Genomic DNA, 27,162 nt, shown 5'->3' on the forward strand with positions numbered 1-27,162 from the left:
AAGTATAAAAACAAAAAACTGCGGATGCTGGAAATCCAAAACAAAAACAGAATAACCTGGAAAAACTCAACAGGTCTGGCAGCATCGGCGGAGAAGAAGAGTTGACGTTTCGAGTCCTCATGACCCTTCCACAGAACTGGATTAAATTAAAAGTATTCTCTATAAGATCACCAAGGGCCACCTCCTTTCCAATTTGAGGTTATAATACAGGCCTCGGATATTTTGGAGAGGAGGAATGTTGTAGTTCTTCCCTGCACCGCCTGGAGAACATTGCTTTCTCACTTGTATCCTGACGACGGGAACTGGGCGCTGCATTTAAGGTACGCTCTGACCAGGGCACGATACAGTCTGATCATTACTGATTTATATGCTACCCCGTTGGCTGTTCACTGCAGTATCCTATTAATTCTGTTGATTCATGCGAAAAAAAAATGTATTTACCAGTTGAGTAAATCTCCCAGAGGCATTAACCAACAAAATGAGAATGTAAACGCTACCGAAAAATAATAGGGAATTAAAGTTTCACAGTTTCTTTCGGGCGAGGTTAAGTCAACAAGTCGGGAGGAGATGACCAGGCGCGAGTGCGGAAACGCAGGAAGGTAAGGGCGTTTAATCTGAGAGTGGTATTTGCAGGTACAACTAACTACAGCTTTCGTTAAACGCAGGATTTATTTATTAAGTGGAATCTTTGTAAACTTTCCCCCTCGGCTATGTTCGACAGGGACTGAACGCTTACATTTTGGTGATTCTAGGAGCCGCTTTATTGTTCGTTCCACCGACTGGCTTAAATTGCAAAGTTTCTCGTATCTGAGAGAGCCAAGAAACGCACTTGTTTCCCCGGAGGGCCACTGTAAAAGAGGCTTGCTGTGGTTTGGAGGAAGTTTTTGCTCAGTATCGAGTTTCGGTGCTTAGGTGTCAGATTTCCAACAATTTTGGTGCGGCCAACATTTCACTGAAAACCAGCTCGTGGGAGAAGATTTAAACCGTCTCGTCTCCCCTCCGAAAAATTCCGCTAGTCAGAGCTTTCTACTTGGGTAGATGATTAGATCAGCAACGTGAGAGACAAATGTCCCGAACTGTAAAGAAAGACTTGACTTTTTAACAGTTTTCTTAATACCATATTGATAGAAAATCACTACTTCCCGTTTGTTGAAAGTTTGTTTTAAGAATCAAACACCAATGATAAAGATCAGCCTTTAAGATTTGTTAACGTTACAATTCATATTTTTTGGCATTAACGAAAATAAACACATTTAACACCCTCGCCACCTCAAAAAGTAATTTATGTCCTTCTCATTTTAATATTGGAAATGCACGGATTTTTAACACAATCCGGGGGAGAATGAAAAATCTATAGATAGCACAAACCTTCAGTCTGTACAATATGTAAGGGATAACGAATCTTTGCAATTCTCTACCCCAAAGGGTTAATGGATGCTTCATTGTTTAAGGTTGAGATAGACAGATCTTTGGTCCCTCAAAGAATCAAGGGATATGGAGAGCGATGAGAAAATGGAGTTGAGATGAGCCATGATCAGATTGAATGAAAACAAAAAACTGCGGATGCTGGAAATCCAAAACAAAAACAGAATTACCTGGAACACCAGGTTTTTCCAGGTAATTCTGTTTTTGTATCAGATTGAATGATGGAGCAGGGTGGAGGGTCCCTATGGTCTACTCCCTATTTCTTATGCTCTTGTGTAACCATGAAATGTATTCTGAGCAGCCTGTTACATTGTCCATATGTTATGTGCAGATTTAAACTCTAGTTGCTGAAGGAGGTTGATTGGAGCATAATATAGACTACGAATGAGTGTCACCCTTGGCTCAGTTGTTAGCACTCTCACTTCTGAGGCAGAAGATTGTGTGTTGGAAGTCCCATTCCAGAGACTTGAGCACAAAAGTCTAAGCTGACACACTCCTGTACAGTACTGAGAGTGAGGGAGTGCTACATTATTGGAGGTGCCATCTTTCAGATGGGATATTCTGTACTGAAATTTGATAAGGCACCAGGACCGGATGAGACACACCCAACGATACTGAGGGAAGAGACAGTGGAAATTACAGAGGCATTTCCCATAATTTTTCAGTCTTTGACTTGAATGGTGCCAGAGGACTGGAGAATTGCAAGTGCTACACCCTTGTTCAAAAAAGGGTGTGAAGATAAGCCCAGCAACTACAGGCCAGTCAGTTTTACTTTGATAGTGGGGAACCTTTTAGAAACAATAATTAGGGACAAAATTAGTAGTCACGTGGATAAATGTGTGTTAATTAAGGAAAGCCAGCATGGATTTCTTAAGAGAATATCATGTTTAACTAACTTGGCTAGAGTTTTTTGAAGAGGTAACAAAGAGGGTTGATGTTGATGCAGTGTACATGAACTTCCAAAAGGCATTTGATACAGTGCCACACAACGGACTTGTAAGAAAAATTATTGCTCATGGATTAAATGGGAAAGTAGCAACATAGATACAAAATTGGCTGAGTGACAGGAAACAGAGTACTAGTAGGTAATGGATGTTTTTCAGGCTGGAGGAAGGTTTGTAGTGGAGTTTCCCGGGGTCAGTGTTGGGACCTTTGCTTTTCCTGTTACGTATTAATGACCAAATCTTGGTATATGGGGCACAATTTTGAAATTTGTAGAGATATGAAATTTGCAAGCATTGTGAACTCTGAGGATAGTGTAGAACTTCAAAAGGACATAGACAAATTGGTGGAATGGGTGGACAGGTGGCAGATGAAATTCAATGTGGAGAAATGTGAAGTGATTCATTTTGGTATGAAGGGCATGGAGAAACAATGTAAAATAAAGGATACAACTCTAAACAGAGTGCAGGAGCAGAGGGACCTTGTATATGGGCATAAGTCATTGAAGGTGGCAGGACAGGTTGACAGTGCAGTTAATAAAACATAACAGTATCCTGGACTTTATTAATAGGGGCATAGAGTACAACAGCAAGGAGGTTATGTTGAATTTGTATGAGACACTAGTCCAGCCTCAGCTGGAACTTAAGGAAGAATGCGAAGGCATTGGAGATAGTGCAGAAATGATCCATGAGAATAGTTCCAGGAATGAGGGACTTCAGTTACAAAGATAGATTGGAGAAGTTAGGACTATTTTTCTTGGAGAAGAGAAGTCTAAGAAGAGATTTGTTAGAAGTATTCAAAATCATTAGGGGCCTGGACAGTGTTGATAGGGAGAAACTGTTCCTACTTGTGAAAGGATCAAGAATGAGCAGGAACAGATTTAAAGTAATTTGCAAAAGAAGCAAAAGGGATATGAGAAAAACCTTTTTCATACAGTGAGTGGTTAAGGTCTGGAATGCATTGCCTGTTCAATTGAGGCATTTGAAAGAGAATTAGACTGTTATTGAAGAGGAAGAATGTGCAGGGTTATGGGAGAAGACAGGGGAATGGCACTAAGTGAATTGCTCTTTTGGAGAGCCAGTGTAGACATGATGGATCAAATGGCCTCCTCCTGCACCGTAATCATTCTATGATATTAAACAGAGGCACTGCCTGCCCTCTCAGTGGATATAGAAGATCCCTTGGCACAATTTCTAATGCCTGGTGACCTGGCCAACATTTATGCTGCAATCAACATCTCAAGAACAGATTCTTATCATTAGCACTTTGCTATTGTATCTTGCTGTGTGCAAATTTACTGTTATGCTTCCTACATTACAGCAGTGATGACACTTCAGAAGTATTTAATAAAAGCACTGTACAGACAATTGTCCTGAGGCCATGAGGGATATTGAAAAGATGAAAGTCCTTTTATGGTCTAGCAATTGAACCACACACAATTTGAAAGACAAAAGAGGCAAGTGGTAGGGTGACAGGAAATTGGTCCGTTGCCTCCATTTTATTATTACTGACAAACTACAGGCACCAGTCATGGAGGAGCAATAGGCTTGCCAACCCTCTTGGATTGCCCCAAAATGTCCAGGAGTTGATGATTAACCTCCTGGACACAGCTATGAGTGATGCAGGAGAAAAATCATATGGACATTTTAAAAAGTTTTTTTTCAATTTCTTTGAACATTTATCAGTCATTAAAATATTGTAGATTGGAAAAGGGGGAGGTGATGGCATAGTGGTATTGTCACTATAGAGTAGTAATCCAGAGACCCAGGATAATGCTCTGGGGACCTGGGTTTGAATCCCGCCACAGCGGATGGTGGAATTTGAATTCAGTAAAATTCTGGAATTAAAAGTCTAATGATGACCATGAAACCGTTGTTGATTGTTGTAAAAACCCATCTGGTTCACTCATGTCCTATCCTAAGGAAATCTGTTATCCTTACCTGGTCTGGCCTATATGTCACTTGAGACCCACAGAAATGTGGTTGACTCTTAAATGCCCTCACCATTGAGGGATGGGCAATAAATACTGGCCTAGCCAGCGATGCTCACATCCAGTGAATTTTTAAAAATGGCTGGGGAAGTTGGAGGCAGAATATCATTGATGAAACTTCCAGGAATACATCCAACAGGAGTTAACAAGTCTCATGAGCAATCACAGGGTTGAATAGTTGACAGCAGTGGCCTGCGAATTTAATGTGGAACTGGGCAGAGCAGGTGTTTTTGTGCAGCTATGTACGCTTGCCATAAAATGGTACGCAAAAAATATTTAACTTTCCACTGGCAGCCTCCAGCAGTCCCCTTAAGGACTGCTGTTTTGGATTTGTTTTAAGCACTTGCTGCTATCAATCAGAAACAAATTTTCCAGGGTCCACAAAGAGACATTGAACTTCCTATTTGCCTAGCTCCCTACACAGAAGACTTTACCAATTAGATGGGCAACACACTTCCAATAATGAATGGGTGTGCATGTCGTCCACCATATTGAACCATTAAGTAAAACTACACAGCACCAATTTATAGGTCAGTATATCTGAAACAGATCACTACTCGACCAATGCAGCTTCTCCATCTTTGTGTTTGTAGCCACCAGATAATTAGGTGAAACATTGCTCCTGCTTTTCTGTGGTAGTGTTCTCTCCAGGCTACACAGTTGTTAGGGCACTTAACAAACAGAGAATTTGGTATGTTTATAATTTTAAGTTGGCAAGGACATTTCAATTGAAAATTTTGGCAAGGCTGATATAGTGATCAACTATTGATAAAATAGTCATTGAGAGCTAACTGGATGCCAGAAGATGCTGATGTCAGATTTGTTTCTAACCCACTACTGGGTTAGAAACAAATCTACAGTTGGAGCTTCATATTAATCTTTTAACTACAGTGTTGGGTTAACTGTTGAAAGTAATGCACATTGAGGATATTCTGGGGCAAGCATGTAAACGGTAGAGACGGGAATAAGTTGGTTAATTGTTCAGAACCTAAAACTTCTTTATGGACTTGTTAATTATTATAGAATTAGTAAATTAGCTTTCAGGATCTAACCAGGTTTTGAGTTTTACTTTCTTTTAAATATTCTTTCAGGTATTTTGCATGAAGCTGACTTCCAGTGTGATTCTTGTTGCCATTATTTTAATTTCTGGGACTCTGTAGGAATCTTCAAGAACTATCAGTTGCCAGCTGATCACAACTTCCTCAACATTGGCGTGGTAAATGCCCTTACTAGAAATGGTATGCTCATACCTTAATTTTTAAGACAAGTTACAGAATATTTGGTGTTTCTAAAAGAAGATGTCCCAACCAACAAGCTACCCAGAAAACAGGGCTGAGAAAAATTTTACAAGAGGTGAGAGAGATCACCCCAACAAGGAACGCCATCATGATCACCGTCGCCACAATGAACATACCTATCCTCGCAGGGATCGGGATGGTGACAGCAGAAACCACAGAGAAAGAGATTACGCTAAACAAAACTGGGATCGAGACAGAGACAGGAGAAAGGAACGATCAGAAGAGAAAAGATCTCATGCTAGAGGTGGCCATAGTAATGGGCATCATACAAGAGAGGACCGAGATAGGAAAGAGAGGGAATACTATAAGAGGGAGAATCGAGACCATCACTACAACCGAGAAAGAAAACATCATTCTCGCACTGACGAAAATTCAACAAACAGTAATCAGCAGACTTACAGAAATGAAAAAGAAATTTCTTTATCACATAATGAGAGAATTTCCTACAGACGAAACAAGTAAGATGGGAATATAAATTCAGGAGAGAAAATAATAAGTAATGAAAATTATGTTTTATTAGTGTTCAGCAAAGTATATTTCATAAGGTAGAACTCACAAGTGGAGTTGATTCTGTTTTTACTTGGCATACACACACACAAATATTCTCAGTAGGAGTAGCTGTTCAGTATTCAGCATTGCTGGGCCAAAAGTAGCTCATCTTCCACTGCCACTCAGTACATTCAGTACAATCCCTGAATCAAACCTTGGTCCTTTCTGATCCATCTGGCTCAGACAGATGGTTTTGTCTCTGGTGGATTCATCTCTGCATTCCTTAAAAATGTGTGGAAAAATGGGAATAAAACTTGAGACTCAAATGCAGTTCAGGTTGATAAAAGGAGGGAAATGTTTTTTGATCACTAAAAGTCCAAAGACCACTGAATTAGATCGGTCTGATTTTAATTTAAGTCAGCACAAGTCGATGTAAGAGCCAGTGTTAAATTAGTATTTTCCCACAAATGATGTGGTTGGGAAACAAAAGTATCAGACTGGGAAGGAGTTGTTCTGAGCTTGTGTTTGGCAGATTGTTGGAACCGAATGGTGGGCTATGATACAAGAGTGAGGACAAAAGTATTAAATTTGACACTTTTAATTAAATGGAAAAATGTTAATCTCTTAAGGACAAAACTAAATTCTAGACATTTTAAAGCAATTCATGTCAAAATCTAAATGTGGTCAAGCCTTACAATCTTAGCTTATGGAACAGTATCTCAGCATAATTTATCTGTATGAGTGTATTTCTACAGGTACTATATGGCAAAACATTTATTCCACTTTTTTAATAGCTATGCTGAAACTGCACCACCAGAATACGTAATAACTGAAGATAAAAGACCTGAGATGCATTACTTTGAGCCAGAAGATTCAGGAGGGATTTTAAATTGCTACAGCTGTCACTACCTCTGTACAAATCGAGGTAAGTGGCAAGATCAGATTTAATATAATAAATTTAAATATAATTGCACATAAGCAAAAATACTGCGGATCCTGGCAAACTGAAATAAAATTATAAAATGCTGGAAATACCCAGCAGGTCAGGCAATATGTGTGGAGACAGAAAGAGTTAACTTTTCAGGACGATGACCCTTCATTAGATACATTTCATGTGATACAGTCTTTCTGCCCATCCTCATTTTTGGGCTCGTATGCTCTGTGCAATGGCCAGAGGTTGAGTCCTGATGTCCGACCATCTGCAGTCTTGAGCCCATGCGGATGGCAAGTGTGACCGTGGCGGAAGACAGTTAAGAGGTTGCCGCCAGGCCCACTGTCCAAGTAAGGAAGATGAGCTGGCTCTCCACACTGCTGGACTAATTAGAGGGCCAACAGCTCTACACCTCAACAGTGCCACTGAGAGGTGGCTGCTGCTGAGGCTGCAAGGAGAATGAGAGGAAGCTTTTGACACACCCTTGCAGGGGAGATAAAAAACTTGTTCCATTGCTGCAGGCCAAGAGGCTCCAGCAATCAGAACGGTAACCCTTCTCGTGTCAGTGTTGGGGCTGCGAGGGTGGCTTTTGCCACTGGGGGGTCCTTCCTTGAGCCATGGCTAATGGTTTCCCCTCCCATGGGAAGCCACTTGGAGACCCTCTCCATGCAGCTGGCAGCCTCCCCATGCACAGGGAACTGCTCTACCATCAGTAAAGTGCCATTGGACCCGGAGAATGGCCATCAGTTGACCATTAAGTATGTAAATTGGCTACTGGTCAGCAGCGGCTGAACTGCCATTCCTGGCACAGAGAAAGAGGTCTGGAGGCGGGACTGCATTGTGGAGCTCTCCTGATGCAGCTCCCAGAGCCCACTACCCAGAAACCAGTAAAATCTCAGCCATTATGTTTGTTTTTCTGCCTTTGCTTATTGGAAAGTGAATAAAACTGTAAATCCCACACACTGAAATTGTACTCGGAAAATAAATTTGGCAATTATTTTCAGCTATATCGTTTGCAAAGTTTGTAGAGCAATACATGAATTATATTGGTGACTATATTTAACATTACTGTTTCTGGAGAATATCTACCTCCTATTCAGTATAATACAATTAAGAATCCTCAAATTATTTACAACATTATAGTATTTTGGTTATTGTTGATCCAGTGGTTTACTTAATTTTTGCACATTGCATTTTTAGCATAGAGACAGGTAAGCTACAATACTGACCCTAAACAATTCCTAACAGATAGCAGTTAAAATTTCTGCTTATAACAATTCTCCAAAGTGTTGGGAATGGTTATTTTGCCTTGGCTGTGAGGCAAGTGTCAGCTTGGTTCATTGGTACAACTCTTTACTCTGAGGCAGATTGTGTGTTTGGATTATATGCCCTAGGTTGACAGTTCAGCAAAGTACTATGGGAATGCTGTATTGTTGAGGTTTCCACTTTTTGGATGTTAGACAGAGGCTCCAGCAGCTTGTTCCAAGCCAGTATAAAACTTCCCATAGTAGAAGAGCAGATCAGTTTTTTTTAGTGTCTTGGACAACATTTAATTCCCCAATCATCATTATCAAAAAATGAGATTAACTTGTCATTTGTACAATCTTGCTGTGTGCAAATTGGCAAGCTCAATTGCCTATAAAGACACCAATCTACACTTTAAAAGTATTTCAGTTATTATAAAGTGCTTTGGGTGACATAAGAATGAGAAAGGTACTAGATAACTGCAAGTTCTTGACTAATACGGTCATCAGTTCTAACAGAAAATAAAGATAGAAATTCATGTAAAATTTTTGTTCGTATCTCTTTTATAAAATGTTTTACATAGCCTACTGATTAAACAAAGTTATCAATGCAGGCCTATGTTTATTTCAAAAGAAAGAACAAAATTATATTTATATAGCACCTTTTATAACTCAGGATGCCCCAAAGTACATAACAGACTTTTGAAGCACTGTTGTAAAGTAGTAAAATGGTTTAGTTGAATACTATATACATTTCATGTGATACATTCTTTCTGCCCATCCTCATTTTTGGGCTTGTATGGTATGTGCAATGACCGTGACTAGCATCACATTTCTATACTGGTTGGACCAGCCCTTAAAACCTTCCTTTCACTTATGATGTATCTGAAATATTTAGTTTATTCTCTCTGCAGATGAAACCTCCCCATTTATGTTTTTAGAGCAGTATAGCCAGGCCTCGTGGTCTTTTAAATGTTTTCAATACGACCTATCTTAGAATCATTCAAAAAGCCATGTCCAACAGGAACAAAAAACCTTAAGAAAAGAAATTCAGAAATGACAAGTTATTCTGGTTTTTCGATAATGATGGTTGGGGAATGAAATATTGTCCAAGACATTTAAATAAAACTCCTCTTCTGCTCTTTTAGGAGGTATGCAGACTCTTGAACCTTTTACATTGGCAGGAGCATCACATTCACAGTGAATAGACTAAAAGATGTGTTTTAAACATCAAATCCTTATTACATATCATGACAAAGTGAATCACGATTTCCCCCCGCAAGATTTATATTATGATTTTCACATAATGCTCACAATATTTTGTGGGTGTCAAATTAACAGTAAGAGGCACATTCTAAAAATAAAAAGCTTGCTTTGAAGTTTAAGCCGAATCTTCTGAAATAGCAGTTAACATGAATTGGAATGTATAATACAGTAGGTTTGAACCACAAAGATATGTGAAACTCAGTGCCTGCTTTTAGTTGCTGCATTGAGACAGAGCAAACCAGCAGGACTAGAAAGAATGCAGCTTTTCTGGTCTAACTGGTTGCGTGTACCAGTCATGCAATCCTTTTGTATTACAGCACAAACATTTAAGCTTTCTTTCCTTCCTGTTATGCAGAACCTGTTCAAGGTGGACAATAGTGAGGCAATATTGTGCAGCATGAACATACTCTTGACTACAGAGAAGAATACACTGATCTGGGAGAGTGTGTTGGCCACATTCTTTTTTATATTCGATCACGGGATGTGGGCATTATTGGCTAGGCCAGCATTTACTGCCCAACCCTAATTGCCCTTGTTCAGAGACGTTTTTTAAGAGTCAACCACATTGCTGTAGGTTTGGAGTCACATATAGGCCAGACATTCCTCCCTAAAGGACAACAATCGACAATGGTTTCATGGTCATCAGACTTTTAATTCCAGATTTTTATTGAATTCAAATGTCACCATCTGTCATGATGGGATTCAAACCCAGGTCCCCAGAAGAGTCATACAATTCGAAACCTTAACTCTGTCTTTCTCTCCACAGATGATGTCAGACCTGATGAGTTTGTCCAGCATTTTTTGTTTTTGTCCCCAGAGCATTACCCTGGGTCTCTGGATTACTAGCCCAGCGACCATACCACTATGCCAACACCTCCCCCTCCTCTTCCTCCTCTATCCCCTGCCCCTTCCAACCCAAACTCCCAGATCCTTTGCCAAAGGATTGAAAAAAATTGAAAATGCTGGAAACACAGCAGGTCAGTCAAAAACAGGGTGACCAACCATCCCAGATTCTCCGGGATTGTCCTGTAATTCGGCTGGTTGTCCCAAGTCCCAGATTGCTTGAGGCTGGGACTGTTTTCACAATGTTGGAACTGTGCTGCTCCTCAATGTTCTCTCTGGTGGCCTGAAAAGCTCTCACAGCACCCAGCCCACTCTCAGTTGCGGCAGTAGGTAGCAGCCCTGCCTCTGAACCAGAAACACTGGGTTCAAATCCTGCTTTAGAGTCCGGAGTTAAAAGTCAGAGGTCCAGTGGTGGAATAAAGTTGACGTAGATAGGGTGGTGTCAGCACAAGACTGCGAGCTCCCTCCTGAGTCCTATCAAATCTCATCCATCACAAAGACCATCTACTTCCACATCTATAACATTATGTACCTCCACCCATACATTACTACAACCCTCAGCCATGCCTTTACCACCTCCACACGCATTTATTCTAATACTCTGCTTGCTGGTTTTTTATCTCCAAACTTTATAGTGGTAGTTGTAGGCATCTCGGGAGATGACAGACTGAACCTGGGGTGTATGTTATTTCTGGAATGAACATCGTCTGTTGTAGCTGTGAGTAGCAATGCCACAGTTGGCAGAGATGAATAGCATGGCCTAAAGTTGACTGATTTTTTTCCTTCTGCTGGGCTCTCTTTTCCACCATCTGGTCATTTCTTTTGTCCTCAGCTTTTTCCACAACCTTCCTGTGTGCTTGTCTCCAAACACCTAATGTATTGACTCTGATCTCAGTCAAGTTGAGGTCTCACTTACATGTGGCCTTATGGGTGACATGTTGGTCTCGTGCTGATAGCAAGCTCACCATAGGGCACAACTTTGGGAATGTGGCCGTCAGCCATTCAGCACATGTGACCCAGCCAACGGAGTCATCACTGACTCAAGACGGCGAATGTGCTGTGGATTCCTGCGTGGTGTACTTTTGTCTTCGGCACTCTGACCTGCCAGGAGATGCCCAGTATTCATCTGAGGCAGCAGAAGCTGTTCAGCTGCTTTTCTCAGCTAGCATAAGTTGTCCATGCCTCACCACTCTAAAGGAGGATGCTGAGAACACAAGCCTGGTACACGTGGGACTTTGTATTTTTGGTTAGTTTGCTGTTGTTCCATACTCACCTTCTCAACTCCTCTGTAAGCTTCATCTAATATATTTTTTTTAAAAAACTCATGTGCCTGTATCCTGTCCTACACCATGTCCAACTTGCCCACTATCTCTGTTCTCACTGACCTCCATTGGTTAGTGGTCCCCACTGCTTTAAATTTCAAATTCTCATCCTTGTCTTTAAATTTCTTTAGGACTTTGTCCTTCCTTATCTCAGTGATCACTTTCAGTGCACCAAATGCCCTTCCCAAATTCTTTGACTCTCAACCCCTTTGTGCATCCACCCTTCCCTTAGCCTCACCATTGACAGCAATGCCTTCCAATACCTAGACACCACTATCCCCAGCCCCTCTCATAACCTACTTAAAATTCACCTCAAGCTTTTGATCATCTCCTTTGGTTCAGTGTCCCAATTGTTTCCTTCTGCAAGGAACATTTTTGCTATGTGAAATGGAAGTTTGGGTGGTTAACAAGAAATTCAATTAGCTACTGTGTATAATACTAATCAGTTATAAATGCAAATGTATTACTTGATTAGTGCAGCTCTGGCTTTGCTGTCAACAGATTTTAGAGAGATGTTATAGAGAACATACTTATGCACAGATGATGGAAGCTGCACTGATTTAATTTTGTTTTAATAAGCATAATGCTGTTAACAGAACTAGAGAATTTTGATGAACACCAGGAGTAAAGGATCCTTTATTTAAATTGCCATCTTTACCTAATATCACCATCTTCTATTGGCTTTACTGATTTTAAAGAAATAATCATGATTAATCGTACTTGCTATTTAAAATTTAAATAAAACTTCCCTGTGTCCCCATAATCAAGTTTTTTTTCTAAAAGTTAAATTTGCTATAAAGTGTTCCTTTACAATTGATATCATTCTTGTTACCCTTCTTGGTGCCTTTTAAACGTTTGCATATCCATTTTGAAGTGGACAAACCGAAAGTACTGTATGGATTTTTCAGAAGCCTTGTTTGGAGACATTGGTATGGGTTCCACTGCATATTACACTCGGATAACAAAAATATAAATGCCTAAGCATTGGGGTTAGGTTGCAGGTCATCTGGCCCAGGGAATTTGACAATGTTCAGTACTCCTAACTCATCATGTAACTCTTCATCTTTAATTTCAAAGTATTCTGATATCAATGTCAACACAAACAACTTAAATTTCTATAGCATCTTTTAATGCAATAAAACATCACAAGCAATGTTCCCATTAATTTTCCTTCACTGTGACCTGTTCCTTGCACTGCACAGTCCCTTTAAGATTACCACACATGCACACATCTTAATGCGACCACCTTGTGTGAAGCCTTTTTGTCCCCTTTGCGGTAAGTCCTAGATGGCTGTGCAACCTAGAGGGAATATTGATCTTGAAGTGCTTCATAGGAGCATTATAAGAACATAAGAAACAGGAGCAGGAGTAAGCCATTCGGCCCCTCAAGCCTGCCCTGCCATTCAATAAGATCAAGGCTGATCTGTCTCTGGCCTCAACTCTTCTTTCATGCCAGTTCCTCATAGCCCTTAACTCCCTGATATTTTAAAAATCTATCTACCTCCTCTTTAGATACTTTCAGTAATCTAGCCTCCACAACTCTGAGGTAAAGAATTCCAGAAATTCACTATCCTGAAAAAAAATTCCTTCGGGGACCAAAACTGTACACAGTACCCCAGGTGTGGCCTCACCAACACTCTGTACAGTTGTACACAGACTTCCCTATTTTTAAACTCCAACTCCCTAGCAATACAGGCCAAAATTCCAATTGCCTTCTTAATTACTTGCTGCACCTGCATGATAACTTTTTGTGTTTCATGCGCAAGAATGCCCAGATCTCTCTGTGCTGCACTTTTTTGGAGTCTCTCTCCATTTAAATAATAATCTGCCTTTTGATTTTTCTTACCAAAGTGACCTCAACCTTTCCTACATTAAATTCCATCTGCCAAGCTTTTGCCCACTCGCTCAACTTGACTATATCCCTTTGCAGATTCCTTATGTCCTCATCACAACATGTCCTCCCACCTATTTTTATATCAGCAGTAAATTTGGATACATTACACTCTGCCCCCTCCTCCAAGTCATTAATATAGTTAGTAAATAATTGAGACCCTTGGACTGATCCTTGTAGCACTCCACTGGTTACGTCTTTCCAACCTGAAAAAGATCCATTAATCCTGACTGTCTTCTGTATGTTAACCAATCCTCAATCCATGCTAATACATTACCTCCTCCAATATAGTGAGCTCTTGTGCAATAATCTTTTATGTGGCACCTTAGCAAATGCCTTCTGGAAATCCAAATATACTACATCAACTGGTTAGTGGTTTTCCAATCCACTGGGACCCTCCCGGAATCCAGTGAGTTCTGGAATATTTCGATCAGTGCCTTCACTTTGTCTGCAGCCACTTCCTTTAAAACCCTAGGATGTAGGCCATCAGGTCCTGGCAACTTGTCTGCCTTTAGTCCCATTAGTTTCTTAAATACTTTGTCCCTCGTTACAGAGACTGTTACAAGATTTTTCCTCCCATTAGCTCCTTGCTTATCTGATATCTTTGGAATGTTGATAGTGTCCTCCACTGTGAAGACCAAGCAAAAATTGGTTTAAATTACCTGCCATTTCCCTGTTCCCTGTTGTCAATTCTCCAGTCGCATCCTCCAAGGATCCCACACTCACTTTAGCCACTCTCTTTTTATACACCGTAGAAGCTCTTGCTGTTTGTTTTTATATTTCTTGCCAATTTACTTTCATAATCAGTTTTCGCCCTCTTCATTAGTTTTTTAGATATGCTCTGCTGGATCCTAAAACATTCCCAATCCTCTGGCCTACCACTAGTTTTCGCCGCTTTGCATGCCTTAGTTTTTGATTGCATACTCTCCCTGATCATCTTTGTTAACCACGGGTGGTTCATCCTTCTCATTGAGTCCTTCTTTTTGACCAGGATAAATTTTCGCTGAGCATTATGAAATACCTGCTTAAATGTCTGCCACTTCTCATCCACTGATCTTCACCTTAGCCTATTTTCCCAGCCGACTTCAGACAATTCTTTCTTCATACCTCTGTAATTGCCCTTATTTAAGTTGAGGACACAGGTTTGAGATCAGAGTTGCTTGCCCTCAAACTGAATTTGAAATTCTACCATGTTGTGATTGCTACCCCCTAGAGGATCCTTAATTGTGATATCTGTTATTAATCCTACCTCAATACACATTACTAGATATAAAATAGCCTGTTCCTGGGTAGGCCCTGCAATGTATTGCTCTAACAAAGCTACCCCACCACTTTTTCCGGAATGTCGAATATCCTTGAATATTGAGTTCCCAGTCTTGGTCATCCTGCAACCATGTCTCTGTAATAGTTATCAAATATATCCATTTATTTCTACTAGTGCCGTCAACTCATCTATGTTGTTACAAATGCTGCGTGCATTCAGATAAAGAGCCTTAAGCTTTGACTTTTTACCATTATTATTCATTCTGGTTCTAATTTCTGCTGCACTCTTCAGCTTATTTTCTGCCCCTTCCTGTCACACTTTGATTATCGTATGCCCCTTCACAATCCTGCATCTCTGCTTTCTCGATTATTTTTGATTTTCCAGACTTCCCTTCACTTGAACCTCCCCCCACCTTAATTAGTTTAAAGCCCTATCTACAACCCTAATTATGAGATTCACCAGGACACTGGTCCCAGCATGGTTCAAATGAAACCCATCCCAACGGAACAGCTCTCTTCTTCCCCAATGCCAGTGCCCCATGAATCGGAACCCATTTCTCCCACACCAATCTCTGAGCCATGCACTTACTCCTCTAATTTTATCTACTCTACACTACGTGGCTCAGGTAGTAATCTGGTGATTATTATCTTTGTGGTTCTGCTTTCTAATTTAGCCCTGAGCTACTCATAGTCCCTCAGCAGAACCTCTTTCCTAGTCTTACCTATGTCATTGGTACCTACATGGACCACAACAACTGGATCCTTCCCCTCGCACTCCAAGTTCTTCTGCAGCCCCGAAGAGACGTCCTTAACCTTGGCACCAGGTAGGCAACACAGCCTTTGGGACTCTCTGTCTTTGCTGCAGAGAACAGTATCTATTCCCCTAACAATGCTACCCCCTATTACTACTACATTTCTCTTTTCTACCCCCACTTGAATGGCACTCTGTACCACGGCACTGTGGTCAGTTCGCTCATCCTCTTGCAATCTCTGCCATCGTCCACACCGGGAGCAAGAACTTTGTACCCCTGTTGGACAAGGGCATTGGCTCATGCTCCTCTGAAGCTAAATTCTGGAACCATATGCCTGCCTCACTCGCAGTCACACCCTCCTGTCCCTGACCACGGACCAAATTTGATGTAATTAATTTAAGGGGTGTGACTGCCTCCTGAAACAGTGACCAGGTAACTCTCCCCCTCCCTGATGTGTGGCAGTGTCCATAACTCGGACTCCAGCTCATCAACTCTCAGCCGAAGTTCCTCAAGCAGCCAACACTTGCTGCAGATATGGTCACCGTGGATCGCACCAGCATTCACCAGAGCCCACATGCTACAGCTGCAACACATTACCTGCCCAGCTATCTATTCTATTTAATGAATTAATTTGGATGTTCAATATTTTAAAAGTGAATTTCTTAGCTGTACTCTTCAGCTGTAATAACGTCTCCTGATTTAAACCACTTGGCCAATCAAAAGAGACACAGAAGAGATACCTACCAATCACCTACCTGTTTTCCTGTGACATCTCACACTGGCTCTGTCAGGTAGAAACAGGTTGAAGGGGCTCTCTGCCGCTGGTTTTTATCTCCCGCCGCCACTGCGCTTCTCACACAGGTCCACTCTCCATGTGATCCTGGTTCTCGTCCTGCTGTTTTAAACTGTGAAAACCACAGCTCTACTCTTGCTGTTTTAAACTGTGAAAACTGTGGCTCTCCTCTCGCTGTTTTAAACTGTGAAAACTGCACATCTCCTCTCGCTGTTTGAAACTGTGAAAACCACAGCTCTCCTTTCGCTGTTTTAACTGTGAAAATCACATCTCTATTCTCGCTGTTTTAAACTGTAAAACTCCCTCCGTCACCAGTCTCCAACTGAAGCACTCTACTACAACCAAATACAGCACTCCAGTGCAGCCAGAGTCAACACTATAAGATAGATTACTTTTATACTCTCTGAACCTAGCCTCTAAAAACCTGATTAAGTCAGTTATCTAATTAATTAGTTGCAGCTGCAAGAAAACCTGTATGAGCCTTGTTTTAAAACTGGTCTAAAACTCACCTTCTTCCAACCCAAACAGCAATTTTTAGTTAATTGCTAAATTAAAGAAAGACCAGACTTTAGATAGAATTTAACCCTTAAATTCCCTGTGTCGGCAATCTCCAACTGAAGCTCTCAAACAAAGTTTGACGTAATGCAATATTAGGGCAGGAGACCAAAAACTTGGTGAAAGGAAGTAAATTTTAAAGAGAATCTTGAAGGAGGAAAGAGAGCTAGAAAGGCAGATTGGATAAGGGAAGGAATTACAGAGCTTAGGGCCTTTGCAGCTGAAGATGCAGCAACCAGTAATGGAGTAATGAAAACTGGAGTGCTCATATGGTCAGAATTGGAAGTGCACAGATATCATTGAGTATTGTAGGGCTGGAGGAGATTACAGAGCCAGGGAAATGAGAGGCCACAGAGGAAATAGAAAACATGGAGAAATTTAAAATCAAAGAGTGCCTAACCAGGAGGCAATGTAAGTCAGTGAGTACAGATGTGTTGATTGAAAGGGATTTGGTACAAGTTAGGACATGGGAAGCAAAGTTTGGATGACCTCAAGTTTACAAAAGATGAAATGTGGGAGACTGACTAGGACTGCATTGAAATAGTCAAATCTAGAGGTAACAGAGTGTGGATGAGGGCTTCAGCAGTGGATTAGCTAAGGCAGGGCAGCGTTGGACAATGTTATGGAGGTGCATATGGGCTGTTATAGTGGTGCTGCGGATATGTGGTCAAAAGCTATTCTTAGGATCAAATACGAACCAGGATACCAAACAGTCTGGTTCAATCTCAGTGCCAGCAAGAGAGACAAGGTCAGTGGTTAGGGAACAGCGTTTGTGGCAGGGACCAAAGACAGTGGCTTCAATATTTCCAGTACTGGATGTTGGACAAACAGTCTGACCAATTTGGAGACAGTGGAGTGGTCAAGAGAGCTGGGTCTTGTTGGTGGAAACTGCATCTGTCTTTTCAAATGGTGTCACTGAGGGGCAGTATGTAGATGAGAAATAGGAGGGAGCCAAAGTTAGATGCCTGTTCCATAATTGCATACAAAATCAGTACTTTTCTTTTTTAATATTTCTGGAATATAACCAGTAAGTAATTACTTTTATCTTTTAAAAGATCTAACTTTTTAGTGTTGCACTGTGGAGAAAAACCTGAATGTGTTTTGTTCTGTTCTTTCCTGATGCCCTTTTTGTATGCTCTTCATGCATGATGATTTCAGCTGTATCAAAGTAGAATGTACAAATTTAAACTGCTGATTAGAATTACTAAATGCGCTTGCACAGGAAACTGATCTCTATATTCCTTGATATCCTGGGCATAGAGGCTGGTGCTAGGTGAGATAAAGTAAACTGGTGGAGAGGTCCAGCAAGAGAGGTTGTCATAGCCGTCTCCAGAAACACAGTTTTTATTACTTGGAAGATAAAAGCACCTTAAAATTACCAGTCCTGAATTCTGAATACCAGCAATTACATTTCACAGATTGCTCTGGTAATGTAGGAGTTTTTCAGTTATTGCTTGCTGAACCAGAAGTACCAGAGCTTTATAGAACTAAGACACCCCTCATTTGCTAGTTAAACCTGCACAGTTTCTCTCTCAAATAATACTGCGCTCAGTATTTGAAATTCAAGGGACAGCTGCCTCCATATGAAGGTTGTTAAATCACCCAACATGGTAAGATTATTTAATTCTGCTCCACATTTACACTATTGCACTTTATGTGAAAGATGCACATTTGGTCATGAAGCAAAATAAGTGAATATTGCAAACACATTCTCCAGTGTTGGAAACATTTTTCTATTTTGTCAAACTGTCCAAGTTATTTCTGCAGGTGAAAGAGTTAAGGGTTTACATCTTGGTGATTAGTTGTTAATGGTTGGCTGTGTTTTGGTTGTTTTGTTGCAGGTCTCTGTCAGTTGGTGGAGGTGCTTCTGAACCTATTAATTCTGATATGTGGGGCAATCTCCTACAGTGGCACTGGGGGCTACACAGATCTCTCCAGCCTGGGAAGTCTCTACTACTACACATTTGGATCAGCCTATAGTGGATTTCAAGGAGCAGAGGCTGAAAAAGTAAAGGAGTTGGATGTTGCATTTTACCAACTAAAGTTGCCTACAGTCATTGGCATCATGGCGTATGGTGGGGCTTTGATGTCCTTTGCGTGCCTTATGCTGGTTTTAGGCCTGGCTCGGCTACCTTGGCGATTTCCCTTCTTGCTGATTATTGAATGTGCTCTGGATATAGCGATAGGGCTTGCCTATATTCCTGCTGTTTATTTTTATTTTCAACACCTGATTAAGAGCTACAATTCAGAAGTGTGTAAAGAGAGGGAAGAAATGTACAAAAGTAAAGGGTATGATGGGTTTAACTGTAGTCTGCATGGTGCTGACATTGTTGGTGGTCTGTGTGCCTGCCTTGCTATCATAGTATACTTGCTCAATGCAGTAGCAGCAATTCTGGCATTTCGAAAAGTTAGAAGACTGAAAAGCATGAGAGAAGAGGTCTGTATCAAATCTACAATTGTTTAAGGTTTAATTAATCTCTACGTTCATCTACAATTTCCTGACATAGAAGTAAGGAATCAGCTGTATGCTCTATTCTGTTTATTCTGATAGATAAAACTTCATATGTCTGTGACATACAGTTGTGAACTACAGTTAGTGAAGCTTAGACAATGAGAATATAAGCACCTAGAAATGTTCTTAAAGAAACAGTGCAGTAGTGGACTTTGTTGTTTCATAGGGTTTGACTTTTGTAAGTTTTCAATAGGGCCAAGAAGCATCAGAATTTAATGCATTACTCAACAAGTAGCAAACTTGATAAATGTTACTAAGGTTCTTAAGGCTGCAGCAGTCAAATGTAGATGGTTATAAATTATTACATCACAACTGATGCCTTTACCTTCAGAGAGGGATCATAAAAGTCACTTCTACTTTTGAGTCAACCTATCTTGCACTCAGATGGCCAAAAGAGACAATGCGCATAAACTGATGTTCTGGTTGGACGTAGTGAGGAGTTCACTGGAGGAGTGCTTGCCTCTATACCTGCTGTTCATGTTTATTTTCATCACTTGATTGAGACTTAGCTGACTTACATTTCACATTTCTTTCTTGAGGCAATTAACACCTGAAAGAGTTGGTTAAGTGACAGTCTGAGGAGGTAGGTTAAAGGTGCACATTAGTCCACAGTTAATTGCACATCAACTGAACAGGCTTAAAACATTATTTTGGAGATTAAGGTTTTAAGAAAGCACATATGAATCAAACTCATTATCAGATGGGTCATTTCAGTAGTTTCCTTTTCATAGTAACGGGCAGATTTTAGGCAGTTTTTCCCCTTAAACTAATTCTGTTAATCTGAGGGATATTCTCAGTTAACCAACTGAAAAATAAGATAGAACATTTTTTTAAGCAAAGAAAAAGGTGGGCCAGTGAGTTATCCATCTATTCCACTTCGGAATTTGGACTTGAACCCTGAATGATGGAATCAAAGTCTCCTGTTGAATGTAAGAGAACTATGGAACAGTAATTTAGATGATATCAACCCTACTGGGTCACAAAAGTGACCTTAATTTGACATTAAATCATGAGACCAAGAAGCTGCTTGCTGATGGAAATGGAAATCTCATTCTGTGAGATGTTCTGAAATTAGTTTTAAAGATAAAAATAAAGGGAAGTGAGCAAATAGAAACTGTTACCTTATCTCAGAGTACTTCATGCTGGGTACTACAAAAATGAGAAAAGCGCCCATTCCTCTCTTCACACACAAGTGAAAAAAAAACTCCAATTGTTGGATAAATACAGTAGCATGTATGCATTAAGCATAATCAAAATTCTGAACAAATCCAAAATTGAGTGTGTTCTAATTATTCCACCTCTTTTAGCTATCCACTTTAAAACTAGTGAAGAATTACATTTTGAGCTTGTAATGTAAATTCAGTGCTTTGAGAATATATTGTAAGGTTTGACTACTTTATACATTTATACCATGTATTTCTGAACAGTATTTTTATATCAATTTGATTGATTAATATTAAAAGCAATGTCTTATTTAAACTATATACAATGTAAAATTAGTGTTTTTGTTCATGTTACTAGAGATGATAGCAGAATGGGACCAAATTGCGTGGAACGAATAGTGGTGTCAAAAAGTAAAGCAAAATATATGCTAATAAATTATTCTGAAACCTCATGTTTAAAACTTTGAAAGCTTTCTTAAATTTCAGATTTTCACATACCATACAAAATGTCTTTGGATCTGGACAAACACTGAAACGCAGGCAACTGGTAATTCCCCTGAACAGCAAACTGCTATTGCCAGTGGCTCTCTAATTGTTTATTCCCTTCCTGAAAATTAAGAAAAACTTATATTCTTGAGCATTGAAAGAGCCCCCCATAGATGTATAAAAGACCAGGTGGAATAAATAATGTTAATCTTGAGCAGTGTTTCAAATTAAACCACAACTGTAGGACAAAGAACAATAAGATATAAACTGGTAAAAGGCAAGTTCAGGACTAAAGTCGAGAAGCACCTTCTTCGCACATAGTGAATAATATCCACCTCACCCCCTTTCCGATCTCCTTTTTTTCCAATAATTTATATAGATTTTTCTTTTCCCACCTATTTCCATTATTTTTAAATGTATTTCCATCCATTGTTTTATCCCTACCTGTTAGCCTATTTTGATCCCTTCCCCTACATCCCACCCCTACTAGGGCTATCAAGCTCGTTCTATCTTCTACCCTTAATGTCACCTATTAGCACATTTCTTAGCTAATATCACCACCATCAACACCTCTTTGTCCTTTTGTCTATGACATCTTTTGGCAATCTTCACCTATCACTGGCCATCTATCCAGCTCTACCTGTCCCACCCACCGCCACCTCCACCACCCCCCCCCCCCCCCCGAGCCAGCTTATATTTCACCTCTCTTCTATTTTTCCTTAGTTCTGTTGAAGAGTCATACGGACTCGAAATGTTAACTGTGTTCCTCTCCGCAGATGCTTTCAGACCTGCTGAGTTTTTCCAGGTTTTTTATTTTTGTTTTTGTTTTGGATTTCCAGCATTCGCAGTTTTTTGCTTTCATCTTAGTGAATAATATCTGGTTTGGTCTTCCTGGTAGGGAAATGAATAAAGAGCATAGAGCCATTCAAAGAGACATTGCTGGGAAGATTGCAACCTTCCATGGATCAGTGGACTGTATGGGTTGAAACAAAAACAAAAACAGAATTACCTGGAAAAACTCAGCAGGTCTGGCAGCATCGGCGGAGAAGAAAAGAGTTGACGTTTCGAGTCCTCATGACCCTTTTTTTTGTATGGGTTGAATGCTATTCTTTCTCTAGACTTATCTTAGTGATCTGAACCGCAAACATATCCAATACACATCCAATACTATTTTAATATAAAAGGCCAAAAGAGCCACAATCAGTTAACTTACTTTCTAAAAATCAAAATGGCCTATATTAGGTACGAGTAAAATGTTTGCAAGCATTCTTTATTTATAGAAAATGGAACGAAATCTTCAATTGTCATACTTCACGTACTGTTATAGCTCTCATGTCTCAATGAAAGGACTGGTACAAATTGCATGAATAGGAATGAGCATCATTTGGGCCCTGGTAACCAACATATCTGAAGCCACAATTTTCGTTGGCAGCTCCGGTGTTAACATGAATTAAATGCTGTAAATATATTTAATGTAGACACACAATCAAATATTATGTGAAATACAACTGAATTGTTTTTAATGGAATTTTAAAGCTGTGTTGATATTTCGGGTTTTGTTCAACTATTTCTAGGGTTGGGCAAAATCTATATTTATCAAGTTTCATCAGTGGTAGGTCACACCCAAAGGAAACTCTTAAGAATAATTGTTTCTAGCAGTTAATGAACATGCAATTTTCAAAAGACATTCGGTAAGCAAAAAGGTTTATATGCTCTGTTTGATTTCAGCGGTGTGCTGATGGCAAAACACTGAAACAGATGAGATGAGTAAATGTGTAGTAGGTCAATAAAGGAACATAGCCATTTTTAAAGAGACAGCATCTACCTGCACAAGAGACTAGTGCTTTCTTTTCTCAAATTAGTTTTTGAGTTTTTGCCAAAACAATCAATATTTATTTATGACTAGACATAATATGCTTTTAGGCCTACTTAGTTCTGTCCATGTCTATTCTTCCATCACCTTTAACAGGACTGTCCACAACCAGCTGAGACATGGGCAAATAAATCTAATTCAAGTAACTAGTGCTCCATGCCATTGTCACTTAGCCAAATAAAGAAACAAGAGGGACAAATATCCTTTCTTTCAATGGTGGGTTACAAAAGGGAGAAGAGTATAAGAACATAGGAAATGAAAGATAATTAACTTCATTGTACCCAAATTGATCACTCACCAATTATTCCTTTCTTGTCAGGTATAGTTCAGATGCTGGAGACCATGTTAAATATGCTGGTGTTGGTGTGTGTAGTGGCATCATACATTATTCTCTCAGGATACAGCAGTAATGGTGGACTGGCAACAAGTTTCTTCAGTATCAACAGCAACTATTCTCCACTAGAAGGGGAGCAACTGAAGCAAGTACAGAAGCTTGATCGGGAGTTTATTTTAATGCGAGCACCTGAACTCTACATTGGCATTGGAGTGACTGTCACTATGTTTGCCATCACCCTGGGTATTATGATTAAGAACGCTCAACTTTTACTTAAAATGCCCCTGAAATGGTTGATTTTTGAAGTCATATTCAATGTATTAGCTTCCTTGGGTTATGCAGCATCAGTTGGTCTTTACTTGTATTTTATCCTCCAGGTTAACAGTACAGATGTTTGTAAGGAGAGAGAACTTCTTTATGCAGGGTATGGTCTCAACTGGATGAATTGTGATTTATCTGGGTCTGATGCAGCAGCAGCCTGCTTTGGAATACTACTTGCTATATTTTATTGTACCAGTGCAGTACTGGCAATACAATTTTATCAAAAGCTGGGGCAACTAAACAGAAATAATTAAGGTTCTTAAGATAATTTACTCTATACATGAATAGTCTAAAGGACATAGTTCATAGATAGCTTAGTAAATAAAGGCACTGCATGTTGTGATGCTAAGCTGTACAGAGCCGAAAAAGCCCATATTAGGTTAATGCTGAATTGCCTGCCTAGGAAGCAGTACGCACTACGGTTACCTCAGTGTTACTTGAGGGAGGAAAAGGAAACAGTTTTTATTCTTGTCTAATCATTCAATATTGCTGAAATTTACATACATATGGAATCAAATGAGGACAAGTTCAAAAATTATGCCTGCATTTGGTTAAATAACCTGGCAAAACACAATGGATAAATTTATGTATCAGGAATGTCAAATTGGCCCCAGCTTGAATCTGCATTCTAGAGGGGATGACAAAAATAGAATGGTGAGGTCAAGGTGGTGGGGGTGGGGGTGGGGGCGGTGGGGGGGGGGGGCGTGAGGGATGAAGGGATGGCTGTTGGGATGGGTTTTGGTAGTGAAAATTAAAAATGATAACAAAGAGTGACTTTGTCACAATAAATGTGACAATAAATGTTTCTTTAATAGCAAGTCTAGAAATTTTGGAATGAGAGGCGATTTTAAGAATGTAAACATAGGTAAGCTGGTATCTTCAGTATGGTATCTTTAACATTCTTCAAACTAATAATTAAGTTGAGAGCAATACAAATGGAAACTAGGAAAATCAACCAAGCACGTTTGCTTCAGCAGAAATTATCAGAGTTTAGCCTACATAACAACGTAAAAAATAGAAGTAGACCGTACTGCCTCCAATGCAAGTTTATCCTTCCTTAGCTATGGAGGCCAAAACTGCGCACAATTGTAGCAAGATTTCCATATTTTTGTACTCCAATCACCTTGTAATAAAGGTCAACATGCTATTTGTCTTCCTAATTGCTGGCAGAACTATAGGCTCCTCAAGCTCCCAGGTAATTCAAAAAAGGAGCAAGGCTTAAACATATTCCTTTTGTTTGCAGAGAATGGGTCCCTGTGAAACAGCAAGCATATATGAGCCACAATATGAGTTATAAGCTCAACTGATTATATTAAATTGGTTAGTGTGGCACACTCAAGATTGTTTAACAAGTGCTGCCATCTAACAGTAGACGTTTTGTTGTCTGTTGTTCAAATTGCGTGGCTATGGCTAATCCTGATCAGATCATTGTTCACTGTATATTGCACAACCTTGCAAATGGGCCAAAGGCTACCACTTTCCAACCTGGAAAGTACCTGGTCTACCTCAAATTACCCTGGAGAGACAAAGTATCTCAAAAATTTGATCAACAGGTTCAGCAAGCCGTTTCATGCAGGTGGTGAGGGAGCCAACAAGAGGGAAAAGACATACTTGATCTCATCTTCACCAACCTGCCTGCCACAGATGCATCTGTCCATGACAGTATCATTAGGAGTGACCATCGCACAGTCCATGTGGGGACGAAGTTCTGCCTTCACATTGAGGATACCCTCATCGTGTTGTGTGCTAAATGGGATAGATGTCAAACAGATCTAGCATCTCAAGACTGGGCATCCATGAGGTGTTGTGGGCCATTGGCAGCAGCAGAATTGTACTCAACCACAATCTGTAACCTCATGGCCCGGCATATCCCCCACTCTACCATTACCTTCAAGCCAGGGGATCAACCTTGGTTCAATGAAGAGTGCAGGAGGGCATGCCCAGAGCAGCACCAAGCATACCTAAAAATGAGGTGTCAGCTTGATGAAGCTATAAAACAGGACTACTTGCGTGCCAAACAGCATAAGCAGAAAGTGAGAGGCAGAGCTAAGTGATCCCACAACCAACAGATCAGATCTAAACTCTGCAGTCCTGCCACATCCAATCGTGAATGGTGGTGGACAATTAAACAACTCACTGGAGGAGGAGGCTCCTCAAATATCCCCATCCTCAATGATGGAGGAGCCCAGCACAGCAGTGCAAAAGATAAGGCTGAACCATTCGCAACAATCTTCAGCCAGAAGTGCCGAGTGGATGATCCATCTTGGCCTCCCCCGGAGATCCCCAGCATCACAGATGTCAGTCTTCAGCCAATTCGACTTACTTTACATGGTATCAAGAAATGGCTGAAGGCATTGAATACTGCAAAGGCTATGGGCCTTGACAATATTCCAGCAATAGTACTGAAGGCTTGTGCTCCAGATCTTGCTGTGCCCCTATCCAAGCTGTTCCGGTACAGCTACAACACTGGCATCTACCTGGCTATGTGGAAAATTGCCCAGGAATGTCCTGTACACAAAAAGCAGGACAAATCTAACCTGGCCAATTACCGCCCCATCAGTCTACTCTCGATCATCAGTAAAGTAATGCAAGGGGTCAGTACTATCAAGCGGCACTTGCTTAGCAATAACCTACTCACTGATGCCCAGTTTGGGTTCTGCCAGGGTTGGAGTCATACCTAGCACAAAAGAAGATGGTTGTTGTTGGAGGTCAGTCATCTCAGCTCCAGGACATCACTGCAGGAGTTCCTCAGGGTAGTGTCCTAGGCCCAACCATCTTCAGCTGCTTCATCAGTGACCTTCCTTCCATCATAAGGTCAGAAGTGGGGATTATTGCACAATGTTTAACATCATTTGCGACTCCTCAGATACTGCAGCAGTCCATGTCCAAATGCAGAAAGACCTGGACAATATCCAGGCTTGGGCTGACAAGTGGCAAGTAACATTTGGGCCACACAAGTGTCAGGCAATGACCATCTCCAACAAGAGCAAATCCAACCAATGCTCCTTGATGTTCAATGGCATTACCATCACTGAATCCCCCATTATCAACATCCTGTGGGTTAGCACTGACCAGAAACTGAACTGGACTAGCCATATAAATACTGTGGCTACAAGAGCAGGTCAGAGGCTAGGAATCGTGAGGATGAATAACTCACCTCCTGATTCCTCAAAGCCTGTCCACCATCTACAAGGCACAAGTCAGGAATGTGATGGAATACTCCCCCCACTTGCCTGGATGAGTGCAGCTCCTACAACACTGAAGAAGCTGGACACCATCCAGGACAAAGCAGCCTGCTTGATTGGCACCACATCCACAAACATTCACTCCCTCCACCACCGACGCATAGTGATAGCAGTGTGTATCATCTACAAGCTGCACTGCAGGAATTCACCAAGGCCCCTTCGACAGCACCTTCCAAACCCATGAACACTACCACCTAGAAGGATAAGGGCAGCAGATAGATGGG

At 40.6% G+C, this 27,162-nt stretch overlaps 1 protein-coding gene across 4 annotated transcripts; it reads left to right on the plus strand.

Moving 5' to 3' along the window:
* Positions 1–260: 260 nt before the first annotated feature.
* On the plus strand, positions 261–24,347 carry LOC121280553 (MARVEL domain-containing protein 3-like). 4 transcript variants are annotated; one of them, XM_041192683.1, is made up of 5 exons: positions 327–599; positions 5,449–6,113; positions 6,939–7,069; positions 18,846–19,012; positions 23,358–23,495. In XM_041192683.1, exons 2-5 carry the CDS (start codon positions 5,656–5,658, stop codon positions 23,361–23,363), a joined length of 762 nt encoding a protein of 253 aa, XP_041048617.1. In that variant the 5' UTR covers positions 327–599; positions 5,449–5,655; the 3' UTR covers positions 23,364–23,495. The 4 variants fall into 4 exon arrangements, with proteins under 4 accessions (XP_041048614.1, XP_041048617.1, XP_041048616.1 ...); XM_041192680.1 differs by lacking the exons at positions 327–599; positions 23,358–23,495 and adding an exon at positions 261–320 and having other exon boundaries at positions 18,846–21,131; XM_041192682.1 differs by lacking the exon at positions 18,846–19,012 and having other exon boundaries at positions 23,358–24,347.
* The last annotated feature ends 2,815 nt before the right edge of the window (positions 24,348–27,162 follow it).

Source organism: Carcharodon carcharias, chromosome 7, assembly GCF_017639515.1.
Source record: "Carcharodon carcharias isolate sCarCar2 chromosome 7, sCarCar2.pri, whole genome shotgun sequence".
NCBI classification, from domain to species: Eukaryota; Metazoa; Chordata; class Chondrichthyes; order Lamniformes; family Lamnidae; genus Carcharodon; species Carcharodon carcharias.

Coding starts and splice junctions, on each gene's coding strand:
- LOC121280553 (XM_041192680.1), top strand. CDS start 5,656: ATGTCCCAACCAACAAGCTACCCAGAAAACAGGGCTGAGAAAAATTTT. Junction 6,114..6,938: donor ATTTCCTACAGACGAAACAA/GTAAGATGGGAA, acceptor CTTTTTTAATAG/CTATGCTGAAACTGCACCAC. Junction 7,070..18,845: donor CTACCTCTGTACAAATCGAG/GTAAGTGGCAAG, acceptor GTTTTGTTGCAG/GTCTCTGTCAGTTGGTGGAG.